Below are 13555 nucleotides of genomic sequence, written 5' to 3'. Positions count from 1 at the left end.
AGACCAGCACACGTTTCCTGTTAACATTGGAGGCTCAGCTCGCTTCCAAAAATTACAGCTTCTCAGGCCAGTTCTGCAGAACAGACCACTGCCTTGTCTAAATATCTGCTTGCTCCAACATTGTCCATCCCGGATTTCAAAGTAAATGTCAGCCAAACAGCAGACTAACTGTCAACTGCTGCACATAGTTCCAATAAAACTGACACAATTAAAAAATTTTAGTTTCTCATTAGCAGTCACACACTTCTTGTCAGGAAAACCTCATCTCATATCTCTATTCTCACATCATGCCTACTGACTTTTGAGAGACATCACTAGGAAGACACCCAAATCAGCTTGCTTTATGTAAGCTTTATTTTTTTTCACATATCACTGTGATTTCACAAAAGAAGAAGAATCAAAATCTGTCCTGCTTTCTTCACTGTGCCAGTCAAACAAACAAAAAAAAGCATTTTCTTGATTTTCTTATAGTTTTGGTCCACCTCTCTATGTTCCTGCTAAATGTATCCTTGCCGAGCTCCTCTTATTGTACATACAAACCCTCACAGAAATTGGAAGAGGTAAACAGAGGCCAAAGTCTGCTGCTGCAACCTGTCAAACAGCTCTACGTATGATTGAAGACAATCTTGAGCTGCAACATAAACATCCCAGCAGGCTCTCACTCTGCACTCAGCCCCTACTCCTTCACAGGGAGCCATGGTGGTGCAGAGGGGGGGCAGTTAAGATGGAGGAGGACGGGAGTGCTTTATGACCTGGCAGAAATATTGGAAATGGTACCTATATGGGCCTTCCAAAGGGGAATACCATAAGGATGTACTGACAGAGAGATTTTCCGCTGACTAAAAATGTCCAGCCTTACAGATAGAAATACACAAAGAACATTTCCCGTTTAATACAACTCGTCTTTCATTTCCATAGTTTGGAGAATTAGTGTATAGAGCGAAAGACAAAAGCACCAGAGTATTTGAGAGGAAAGGCACTCCACAGCAGGTTTGGTATTAAAAGCACTGAATAAATGTGTGAGTGCAAAAATGGGCTTAGAGTAAAGGAAACTCGATTTAAAGTCCACAAGTACAAATAGCAGCTCTGTTTTAGGATCATATATTAACGCTTGTAGAACAATAATATTTTTGTAAGAATGTTAGCGGAAAATTGGGAGGAAAAAAATCAAACAACAAGGTTGCATCTAAGAATTTTCATCAGGGAAATGCAAAGACATGAGATGCTATTAAAAAACTTTAGACTCTGCTACTATCTATGCAGGAGTAATGATACAGTTTTTCAGGAGAATTTATTGGTCAGTAGGTGGTGATTTTGCACATGTTCCTCTCTAATCTAGAACCTAACCATTGCAGTATAAGTTAGCACGGTGATACAGCCCATCGTATCACAGCACTTTATCCTGCTGCACAGGCCTGTGCACAGAAACACACATAAAAAAATAGTTACCAAAATGAACTGGGAAGACAGCTGTACAAACACATGGATGAGATAGAGGAAAGATAGACACTAGGAAACTAAACTAATAAAATCAACCGCAGATCAAAAACTCTTTTAGTTCAATTCAATTTTATTTATACAGCGCCAAATCAAAACAATAGTTTTCCTCAAGGCTATCATATATAATTATATCCTTAAACTTAGTTACAGCACTTTCAGAAAGAAATCTACTGTAATGAAATTTATTCCCCACTGCTGTGAAAACCATTGTTGTAAATGTAAATGTCATTAAGAAAACAGTCAGAAAAAATAGGCTTTTTGGGAATACTGTTAAATATTCCATTTCTATGGCATATGTTTGAAAAAGATGCGACTGCGATTAAAGTGGTGGGTGGGCTCTTTTGAATTTTGCGAAAAGCCAGTAGACAATGGACGGTGGATGATTTGATGAGCAGCTCTAAGGCCGAGTAGATATAGAAAAGGGCGTAGCTGGTCCCCTTTAGGCATTACGATATTGGTCAGAACAAAACCAGAATGTTACTCTTTATTTATGTTTACAAAAGATGGTTGAAACAAAGCTTTGTTTTCTTTTTCAAGGTTTGGCTAGCCAGGATTTTGTATCAAACCTCTGTTATTGTCTTATTGTTTACTGTGTTGGCTGTTCTATAAGCAAAGTTCCCATGGTTCAACAGCAAACTATTCAACTTGGTTAGAAGTTTGGGGCAAAACCTAGAAAACAACATATGATTATCATAGTCACAGCAATGTGTGCATAAGGGCATACAAGAAAACAAGCAGTCATGTTAGGGGCATTTACACATTTTGCAATACCTGTTTTCTTTTTGTTTTGTTTTGGTTAACAATCAGTGTAATGCTGCTAAAGCTAAATTGGACGTATAAACAACACTTTTGCCCATGAATGGAACATATCACATAAGCTTTCAAGCACCAAGAAACCTTCACTTCCACGCATCCATATTGATTTTCCTTCACTTTACTTTTTGTAAGTGGCATGAAAAACAAAAGTAGAGGATGTTCTTGCTTAACTGGGAACATTTGTTTTCAATAAACAGGTGTTCTTCTGTTGTTGTTGCCCCTTTTGGTCTTTTTTTTTCAATACACTTCACTGTAAGTGACTTACACTTACTGTAGTCTTATAACGACTGGAAAAAACAAACGCTTCATAAATACTCAACTAAACTGAGTATTTATGAACTTTCTGCATTTACGAGACTTTTTTTAAACTATTGGTTGGTTGGATACTGCTACTGTTTACTGATGTGACAGAAAACGAGTTGACTAAAAATGCAGTGGTTGGACTGGTTAAAAGAAATTCAAAGTATGTCCATAACGCCGGGTAATGGAAATAGTATTGATTAGAAATCTTTGTTTATCCCTGCATCAAGCATAACCATGGTCCTGGCTAAAAAGACGCTATTGTTTTGACTCAGGGATAGTAATGTTTTGGCACAGTTCTGCTTGGAACTGTAATCCACCTGCAAATCATAAATAAACGCATGCACTAAGCAAGGTTTTTCAGTGTTTTCTCATGGCCACTTGCCAGCAACCAGCCTTGAGGGGTGTGAGGGGCCCTGCCAGGGGTCACCAAAGGTGACTTGTTGGTGAAGTCATTCTGGGATCAATGCCCAATACCTCAAGCACCTAAATGAATACTTCATCTCCTTTCCTCATTAAGAAATCCATGTGGCTGTGAAAGAGGGCTAGATAAAAATTAAAGTATGTCTTCTTGACAAAACTTAACATATTAATAATAAAAACGAACCTAGAGTTAAACAGTTTGAACAATCAACTTGAGTAAAACAAGCAAACTAACTCTGAAACAATTTTTAAAAAATGTAATGCATAAGAAAAGCTAACAAATATTTAAGAAAAATATGATAACTCTCTCTGTAGGACATTGTTTCGAACAGTGAGTGTGTCACAGCAGATGCAGAAGAGCAGTTTAACTTATTTCTTTGTAGATCAACATGTAACAAATGATGTTTACATACAGATTTATTAAACATATTCGGTCACAAAAAGGGGAGTAATCTGATTTTGATGACAAGTATGAAAAGGTGACTACTGAAACCTTTTAGTTTGTTGTTTGTTGCTCCATGCCTTACAAGTTGAATGGAGTTGTTGATCTTACAAAATCTGAAATCCAAACTGTTTCCTGCATTTACAGATCAGAATAAGATGGATTAATTTCTCCCTTCCTAAAGCCAGCAATTAGTGCATCCCATCCATGTTAATGGTCAATAAATAAAAAATGATATATGTTCATGTTTGGTCTAGGGTATTTTAGTGTTGTTTGTGCATATGTATTTCATTAGTTCACACAGATGCTTGCAATATAATCTCCCGAGAGCATTTTTACAGGCATATCTTTACAACTTTTAACTACAGTATTCAAATGGGGGGAGGGGGACTATTTTCCACAATGACCTAAGGCACATATATGGAGTCCTGCAGCGTTACTGTCATGACAACAACTTGAACATGCATAGCACAGATATTGTGCAGCACTTACGGCTCCTACTTCCTCCTGTTCCACTGACACAGGCCTGGTTCTTCTCAGGAGCATTAGGGGGCATCGCAGCCTAACTTTGTTCCCCCTTAGACACTTTCCCTCACTCGGATGCTACACCTGGAGTATCTGATACTACAGCTGGAGTATCTGATGGCAGTTAAATTGTATATATTTAAGGTTGGTTTTCTCCATCACAACCAACCTTCATACTAACTGCAAAGAAGAATCTTAGTATTTATGATACAGACAGATCAGAAATAAGCATTTATATGAATGTTATGTTATTTCCAGTAAAATGGACAGTTTCTGTCCAGACCAAATGTAAATTAATTTGCTCCAAGGGTGACACTAAGGGTAGTAAAATTACTTACTTTGATAGTAACACAAATCGGTCTTTGTAAGTTAATATAATCTGAGACTATGTGGCTGAGGACATGTGATTGTATTAATCTGTTTGTGGTTTCCTTATTGTACAGCATCTACAGTCCCTTATGCATCAATGGAAATAATCTGTATGCTTGATCCTATGTGCTTGTTCCTTAAGTGTGCATGTGCACATGCGTCTCTATATTGCATTGCATTCACTTCTTTGATGTCAGAGTACACAGGTGTGCGTTGCGGGCTCTTTTCCTTTTTTTCCTTCAATTACCAAAGCCTAAAATACTGGAAGCTGCTGCTGCGTGATTGGCACAGTTTACGACGAATCACGTGACAATCAAAGGGTCCTGCCTATGAAGCTAAGGAGACCACCAACGTGGCCAAAAAAGGAACAGTCCTATAATTGGGTAAACTTTTTCTCTGAGCATTCTGACTGTGACCAAGACAGATTACGATGCATCTCTTTCTCTCCTCACAACACTTAATCATTCCTTTTTATCTTTATTATAACTGACTCGTTTCGCTCTCCGAGGAGCGGGAAATCACGGATTTGTTCTGAATGTTCTCCCCACCAGGACAGAAGATGGTAAGAGCTCGGCTGGCAGCCACACGCCCAGAGTCAGCTTAGATGGCTTAGGTGTGAAGTACACCTGATGCTCTGGCGAGCCAAGAGTGGCTGCTGGAGTTAATTGTTTTGCTTATTATAACCTTATTATTTTTTACCTGTTTATTTGAATTAATTTGTTTTTATCTTTATTTCATGAAAAAAGTTATATCAGAATAAAGTCAATTATAAAAATGATGCCTGCAGCACGGATAGATAAATGCTACCTCCTTTGGCAGTTTAAGGACATGAGATTATAATGAAATCCTAAAATCCGCTTGCTTACTGTGCAGCAAGATGTAAATGCACAAATAGTTCTTATGTATATCTGCATCTATATGAAATGTGATTTTTTTTAGCTAAATAACCATAATACTGTGATATTACCCTGTCGGATCACTAGACTAAAGGGGAGATAATTAGGTATTTGTATGCGTAATTGCGCATAAACACATCGCAGTTCTCTATAGGTAATATTTTCCCAGTTAGACGTTTTATCAAAGGGCTTTTGTTTTGCTTTGTAGAGAGCTGTGGTCCTGAGGCTGTGGCGTATTTTGATATGTACAAAACACTAATGAGCTGATTTTGGCGGTGTTGGACTCTAAAGATCGCAACAACAGTATAGCCTACAAGCCGCCCCCCTCTCATTGAACCAGTTAGAGGATCATCTGAGGGGAAAAAAATAGTTAAAGTTCTGACATGCCAAAAAGCCCCCTCCGATGCACAAACTGGTAGCTTGTCTTTGACTTCGGGTCCTCTCGGGGAAACGCTTCATTATTGTAACGGAGCTCTACGTGAAAACCTGAATGCACCAAATGGGTTCGACTCTCGGCGAGCCTCCCCTGAAGTTGGAGATGCTCACATGAGGTCTGCCTGCCTGGGTGGTCTCTCTACTTTAGTGAGCTGTTGCTAAGCAGCTAATAATAGTCGTGTTTGCTGAGTAATTTCTGCCCTTCTGGAACCAATCAGATGCAAGAAACTCCTGCAATCTGACAGCCCCAGAGGCGGGATCTCGAGTATTTTTTTCCTCTTCTCACCCCTCCTCTTTCTCTGCCTCCAAATGGAGAGAGGTCTTTTTCTTCATTTCTATTGAATCTCAGAGTTGGCCGTGACGCGCGGCCCAGGGGAAGACCACATAGATGTCACCAGAATGCTACGACTATCGAGGTTTCATACCCGACAACTTGTGTATGGAAATCACTTCGCGAAGCTCGCTTTTTGAGAGAAACTTACTTTTTTAAGAGACACGGTGAATGCGGTGAAAGCGGTGGAGACCTCCGGATCACGAAATGTTGGGATGGAAGGCGCAGACTTTGACTCGCCGTCTCCAACAGGAGTATGAAGCCCTACTTCACGGGTGTGAGATCTCCGAGAGTGAAACTCTGTTCTCTTGGGATATCGCTACACGCTTTCGGGGAAATACTATAAAGTGGGAAACCATATCGCTGTCCCCGCAACATGGCCTCGGCTGGTAATGCGCCCTCCGAGCAGGAAAACAGAGACCCCGATCGGCCGAGGATAACGCGGAGGAACAGGGGGGACTATACCCGCAACACACCGCTGGATTTGGAGTATTTGCAGCGGCCGAGTTACTGCGATGCGGGCTTTGCTCTGGAGCAGATTTCAGAGGTGCTTTTATTTCTCATCTTGAACGGGAAAAGGCTTTGTGATGCTGCTTTCATTGTATTCGTCGAAAAGAAAAAAATGTGGCCAAACTGTCCAGTCGCTGCTAGGTAACGGGACGGGCTGGGCACGGGGTACACAGCGGTAAGGCAAGGTTGCAGAAAAGCGCAAAGTAGTTGTGTTTGATTTCACGCGACTCTTCCGATGCAACCGGCTTATGATGAAAGATGTGCTGCAAGTTCTAAGTGCCCGTTTCCCCAGTACAAACACGCGATTGTTTCCAGTGCATCCCCAACCTAGAGCAGTCCCGCACCAGGCAAAAAACATGCAGCTTTTACTCTCGCAGGCAACGCTGCCATTGACCGTTTCATAACATCCAGCCTTTCTTTTACGCGGAGCACCCAAAGCTTTAAAGAGTTTCGGTGACACTGTCTAAACTTGGGTGACTCGTGTAAAGAGGAGGAAAGTAAAGAATCCATGTGGCTGCCCTCTTCCGTTCACAAATATTGTGATTCCTCCCCGTGATAGCTCCTTCACTTCCCCGTGCAGGCCGGAACACACGAGCGGCCAGACGGGGAGAGCGCGTGTGAGTGCGTGGTGGTGGTATTTGTGGTTTTACCACATGCGCCGATTCAGGGTATTTAATATCACCGCGGGCGATGTGTGCGTGCAGGTTACTTCAGTAGCAATTACACTACACCTCAAAATGTAACAGTTTCTGTCAAGTGGGGAGCATGTGGTCTACAGTGCATTCAGTATTTTATTTTATTCTGTCTTTTAAGACTTATAGTGTGCTACTAACAGCAGTATTGTGCTTCCAATGGCCATTTTACATAAAGAGTAGAACAAAGACACAAGGGAGCCTGCTTAGTAGTTGTGGTTTGACAGTTATGTCCTGTTTACCTGTGTCTACTCTGGAGGTCCAGATGTAGCTGTGATTTTTGGCTATTGTAAAAAGAAGAATTATATTATATATATCTATATGTACGATATATATAATATATATGTATAGATAGTAGTATAGTATATTTATAGGTATATATATATTATATATAGTATAGTATATAATGATATATATATGAGTATAGTATAGTATATATATTGTATTCACAACTGGTTATTGTGGCTGTGAAGTGACAGGGAATGTTGGTACCTTCCCAGTGCATGTATTATGCTAAGGATTCTGATCTGACAGGACCTGTAGCTCGCACTCTGGGGAGTCCTCAGCACTGCCCAGGATCCCCAGCAGATTTGTGGTTTTTCAGTGAATAAAGGTTAGCAGAGGGATTTAGTGGATGTGTTGGAAGATCCCAGCTCTCTGACTTTAGATCCCCGGTTGTAGGTAAATGTGCAGTCTTACTGAAAAGAGAGCAGGTGGGATTCTTTGATCAAAGAGAGGCTTGTACTTTAAAACTGTAAAGGTTCTTTTAAGTGGACACATTTATTGTTGTAGCTTATTTGCATGTATACCATAAAATCTTTTGTCTTTAACCCTACAGCCTCACCTGAGCAGGTAAGTATGGTGCTTTGTCTGTTAACTGACAGTAACTCTGGGACTCTTGTCTTATCATAGGGGAAGGCAACTGGGAGGAAAGCACCTCTGTGGCTGAGAGCGAAGTTCCAGAGACTTTTATTTAGGCTGGGCTGTTACATTCAAAAGAACTGCGGAAAGTTTTTGGTTGTTGGCCTCATGATTTTTGGAGCTTTTGCTGTGGGCTTACGGGCAGCTAATTTGGAAACGGATGTGGAGAAACTCTGGGTGGAAGGTAAGACGCTCTTGATTATTTTGTTTTTTGACAAGCTGTGCAATTCATGATGTTTTTAAGTGTGACCTGCTGGGACTTTTCTTTATTTCAGTGCTTTTGAAACAGTTTGACTTCATATTGCATGTTTCCAAGAATTTGACACAGTTTAGTTTGGAGGAAGAAGGTTTGTTGGTGTTACTTAATGAAGTAGGTATGGGGATTGTTTATTGTATAGGTGCTGGCAAGCACCCAAGCAAAACTTGAAAATACTTGCCTATTCCCAACACACTTAGCTTCTAAAACCGTTCTAGATGCACACATAAGATGTGCAAGGGCTGAGTGTAACTATGCTCATAACAAGTTGTAATTAAGTTCATAAGGGGCTTTCGGGGTAGAAGAAATTTTTGTGAAAGCCGCCATTTTGTGAGATGTGTGTGTGTGTGTGTGTGTGTGTGTGTGTGTGTGTGTGTGTGTGTGTGTGTGTGTGTGTGTGTGTGTGCGCGTGTGTGTGTCTGCCTGCCTGCCCCCAGCAGTTGACTGTGTGTGGTCCCGTTTTGGACAGCTCTCAACTTTCCAAAAAGATTTGTCTCTGGCTGCAGGGAAAAAGCGGAGTGAGGGCAGGAACTCGTGTTTGCGGGGTGGATGGAACATTTGTTAGTTTTCCTTGTTTTTGAAATTCCTAAACAACTTATGAAGAGTGAAAATATATAAGGAAGAAAGAAACTGTGCATATGGGTGGTGCTTGTGGGGGGGTTTAAGGGGAAGGGGCTGAGCTTTTTTTCCTTTCCTTTGATCCACATTCCTGCGCTTATGGGTAGAGTTGGCTGTAGGAGTCATGAATGGAGGAGCAGACTTGTTGAGAAATTGAAGTGGAGTACTGTTTGGTTATAAAAATGAATGCATTTTTTTAGCGTGTGCTTGTGTGGTTGCCTTTTTAACTTTTTTAAACCACTTTGTCTCAGGTTTAAAAAAAAAAAGTTAACAAGATCAAGCACTAAAGCAAACTGATTCCTGTACAGATCAAACACCACACCTCCTGCCCGGGGTTGGCTGTTCTCCCCTTGCGTGCAGCTGCAGGGGTCTGACAGACAGCGTGTTCTTCTAATCTGCGGCGCAGGCGCAGTTGGCAACAGTTTAGGCAGAGGGGAGCCTCTTTGGGATAGGAATCCTGATTATACTCAGAGGATCGCACTGTTTTCACACCCTTTCACATGTCTGACCACGGTCGCGTATACTAAAGTGACCGGCACCTTTTGGAACTGAATATTATTTCACACTTCACAGTGCATCCTTTACTCTTACACACAAGTGCTCAAATGAATTAGTAATATATTTATAACTTCTTGTAATTTATGTAAAAAAATGAATAAATCAAAGATTTGCAGGGACCTGTCGCCGTTTTGTTGCCTGTTTGATTTAATTTTAAACGCTGTGTGGGATTTTAACAAAAATTACTAAAAAATACTAAGAGCATCACTTTGGCCTCTTCCTTCTCATACTGCTGCCCTTCTCAAAGAACGGGGTTTAGAAACATTTTGGCAAACTTTTTATTTAAAGCATATTTAAAAGGACAGCAATGAAGTCTTTTGGCTTCAAGATACATTGCAAGTGCAAACTGTAGACTTATTTCAGCTTCTTCAGAGTACTGAGGTTAAAATTACTAAAAGCTATAGCTTCAGAGTTATTGATTCAGTAGGTAAACGGTCTTCTTGTAGCTTCTCAAATGTGAGAATTTTTAGATTTTCTCAGTTTCCCATTATTATTTGCACCTTTTTGTCCTTGCAAGGTCTGGTAACTTGTGATTTATCAGCATTTTCAGATGTTTCAGCTGATTCTGTTGCAAGTTTAGCGCTGCTGGTGTTGCATCAAATTCAGGATACTCAAACCCAGAGTGACTGTACACTTTTGTTTTGTTCCACCAATAAATTTTGGTGTTGACAGAACTGAACCTGACCTTGACTGACACACAAGTAGTGTAGTGACCTCTGGTAGGCATCTACAAAATGGTCTCATACTGGCTCACACCAAGATGCGAACCCCTGCTCGTACACAGGCTCTGACTACACGACAGGGCTGCTGTGGTTTTCTACATCCCGATAAGTGAGGGGTTCCAGATGCTGGTAGGGAGAGATCTGTTTGTTTAGATTAGACTGCACAGCTGAGGGATAGATTAGTTCTGCCTGGACCGTGGAACGCTGTGCTGGGCCGTGCTGGGGGACTGGCCCATCGTCCGAGAGGAAAAAGAGGAGAGGACAGAGTGCCTGTTTATGTTTCATTTGGTTGGAACTGCAGGCGACCCATGGACGACCCCACGTGGAAGCTGTGTGGCCTGTGGATGCGTGCGCTCATACAATACAGCCCAGCTCCCATCAGATCTCTCAGCTCCTCCAGTGTTGACCGGAGCAACATTCACGTTTGCGATCTCGTGTCGTGTCGGTCGTCACCTGCTTTCTGATAGCTGCAGAGCAGCTGAGGTCTCCGGCAGACCGCCGTTAAGTCTCTACTTCAGTTAGCTTGTAGGTCACGTGCCACAGCTTTTGCAGGGATTGTCTTTTCTCACACAGTGCTCACTCAGCATTGTTTATAAATACTCTGACACAGGAAGTTCTGTTTATTAGACAAAGTGACAGAGACCAATTGGGAGTGAGATGCATGCCTGCACGAAGACGCAGTGGTGTCAGACCTCTGAGGATTCATGGAAGTTTGTTCTTTACTTAACAATCGGGGCAAGATCGTAAGATTTTCAGTCTTGTTTTCCCACTTAGAAAACATCAAAGTGACCGTGATTTCTATTTAGGGCAGATTGTATCCACACTACAGACAATCTCTGTGTTTATATCCACTCACAGGAAATGATTAGTTCAAACAGGAAGCTGTAGTATTGTGGTGTACTGTCTCCCCACACACAATTGTGGTCTGAAGCTCTCTGTGTGCTTTCCTCAGTGTTGGAAAACATGCTCACTGGCTTGCGACCTCAGATGCATCCTCAGCTTAAACCTGAAGATCATCTAGATGATCTTGCAGTGATTAACAATAAGCCACATTCATGGAGAAGAGACATGGATGAGCGAGGAATGAGAGTCCTTTAGGTTTCCTCCTGGCTGCAAATGGAAAATGGAGCCATCCCTTGGCATTCTAGGTTATGGCAAAAACAGGCCAAATTGTAAAGAAAATAGGAGCACTGCCTGCCACTAATTAAAACAGTATCACATAAACATTGGCCTTCCTGTAGGACAGCCCCTCTCTCTTTTGCTCCGTTTCTTTGCGGAGAGAAAGGCTGGAGATTATGGAGCTGTGCTGATTGGGAAGAGGAGACGCAGGGAGGGGATGGTTTGGAAATTGGGGCTTTTGAAGCTTGAGCTCTGGGCAAGGGTTGAAGTTGAAGCCAGGGGTGAAGCCGACGATGTGGAGCTGTGGGGTAATCATGGCTGGAGTTTTATTTAGTCTATAGATTCAGCCTAGACTGAAGCGAGGATGAATTAAGTGGCTGCATTTTGTTCTCATCACACCTCAGGATCCAGAATTGTGAATCTGTGGACCAAAGAGGTTTGATGAAGGATAAGTGAAGAACAGTAACTGGAGGAGAAGACGGAGGCTTCGTGTTAACACTGGCGACTGCTACGTAAACGGCATGTTTTTGCAGTATTGACCGATGTCAGAGTTTATTTTAACTTAGCTGTGCTCCAATCTTAAAACCACTGACATGTTGACATGGCTACACATCAGTGTTGACCTAGAAATATATTACATCCAGTCAGACACTTTGCTCCGTAATGATTGGTTAAGGAAAATTGAATCTCTTTCCCCTATGGAAACTTATTACCAAGAAGGAAAAAGAGTGTAATTGCCTGACAGTTGTGTCTGATATCAAATGTATGGCAATTATATGAATGATTCAAGTTTAAAAAGAGCTTGTGGTCTCCAGATTTATGGCTGGGACTGGGGCACATGGCAGTGGATTGTAGTCTCAAGGTTGCAGACTGAGGGGAGGGCCTCGGTCCCGGAGTGCTTTCTTGGGGGGCATAAGTGCAGAGGCTGGGGGCCACTGGGGTAGACCCCTGAGACCCTGAGGTCATCTTGTGGAGGCCCCACTATTTAAAACCTTACCTGATACTCACCCTGTGGCCTGGGTGCAGAGTGAAGACTCACAGCAGAAGTGGGAGGGGGGGGGTGGAGGAACTGCAGCAAAGGTCGCAGCTGTCACCGGTCACTGTTTGTATATGTTCACGTGCGGGCATGTCGCATGTGTATGCCTACTGTATAATAGAGCGCCTCAGTGCCAGCTGTTTTGTTTCGAGTTTGCACTTTTTTCTCATTGTGTGATGATTCAGTTTTGTGAGTTTCTGATCAAACTTTTAAAATCTCTTCTCCAGCAGAGGGCAGTGAATCTATTTTTTATTTAATCTCTGAATTACTGTATAATAATTTTATGTCAAATGAATATCCAAGTGCAACAACAGCGCGCATCATCATTCCAGCTTCAACGACAGAATACACTTGAAGGAGCGACATGTCACAGAGGGAGTAATTTCAAAGTCATACTGCAGAAATTTCACAATTTAATTTCCTTTTAAATTGAAAGTGGAGCACCTCTAGCCTGTCCCTGAAATCAGTATGGTAACAGTTACAGTGGTGCCAGGCTATGTTTGTGTGGAGCCGGATTTAAGGTTTCAAAATCCAGTCTGATAGGATCAAATGTTGTTGTTGTTATTTTATTTTTTTTCTAAAGCCATTCCTTGCCCGTTCCTCCGTGTCTGTTTTGTATCTAGTATGATTAAGAACTGAGTCAACAGAGCTGGTGGTTGTTTTGTTGTTTTGCTGGTAATGGCAGTGGAAAAGGGTGCAGTATAATGTTAAGTGCATGCAGAAGAAGCCTTGACATCCTTTTTTGTGGAGGAGGAGGAGTGCCCTGAATGTGGTGTCTCCACTGAGAGGATTGTGGTTTGCATGGCTGAATTATTCAGCTTTTGATGTGTATACAAGCATAGATACATGCATGGGTGCATGTGCACACACACATGTACGGAGAAAGAGGCTTTGGAGTTTTGGTTCTGTGAATGAGTGGGTGGTTGAGCAGGGTTGGCATGCCAGTCTATTTTGGTAGTATCTTTTTTTTCCCTTTATCTTTCTTTTTCTCTCTTTCCCTTTCACTCTTTCTCTCACACTACACCTCCTGCAGCTTTCTTTCAGCAGAAGCAGCAGCAAGCGATCAAACATACAAACGCCCCCCCC

The 13555-nt window shown here is 41.8% G+C and overlaps 1 protein-coding gene across 2 annotated transcripts in view; it reads left to right on the top strand.

The window, feature by feature from the left end:
• Nucleotides 1-4789: 4789 nt before the first annotated feature.
• Nucleotides 4790-13555, top strand: part of ptch1 (patched 1) — a 50095-nt gene continuing 41329 nt past the window's right edge. The window contains exons 1-2 of one of the 2 annotated variants that reach the window (XM_042219495.1): nt 4790-4937; nt 8152-8344. In XM_042219495.1, coding sequence (XP_042075429.1) covers nt 4911-4937; nt 8152-8344 — 220 coding nt within the window. In that variant the 5' untranslated portion in view covers nt 4790-4910. Of the gene's footprint in view, nt 4938-5847; nt 6585-8151; nt 8345-13555 lie in introns of those variants that run through there. The other variant, XM_005918986.3, reaches the window with a different exon arrangement.

Source organism: Haplochromis burtoni, unplaced genomic scaffold (assembly GCF_018398535.1).
Source record: "Haplochromis burtoni strain Fernald_Lab_line unplaced genomic scaffold, NCSU_Asbu1 Contig_34, whole genome shotgun sequence".
Classification (NCBI taxonomy): domain Eukaryota; kingdom Metazoa; phylum Chordata; class Actinopteri; order Cichliformes; family Cichlidae; genus Haplochromis; species Haplochromis burtoni.
Note: the sequence above shows the minus strand (reverse complement) of the source record. Positions and strands in the feature narration are given on the sequence as shown.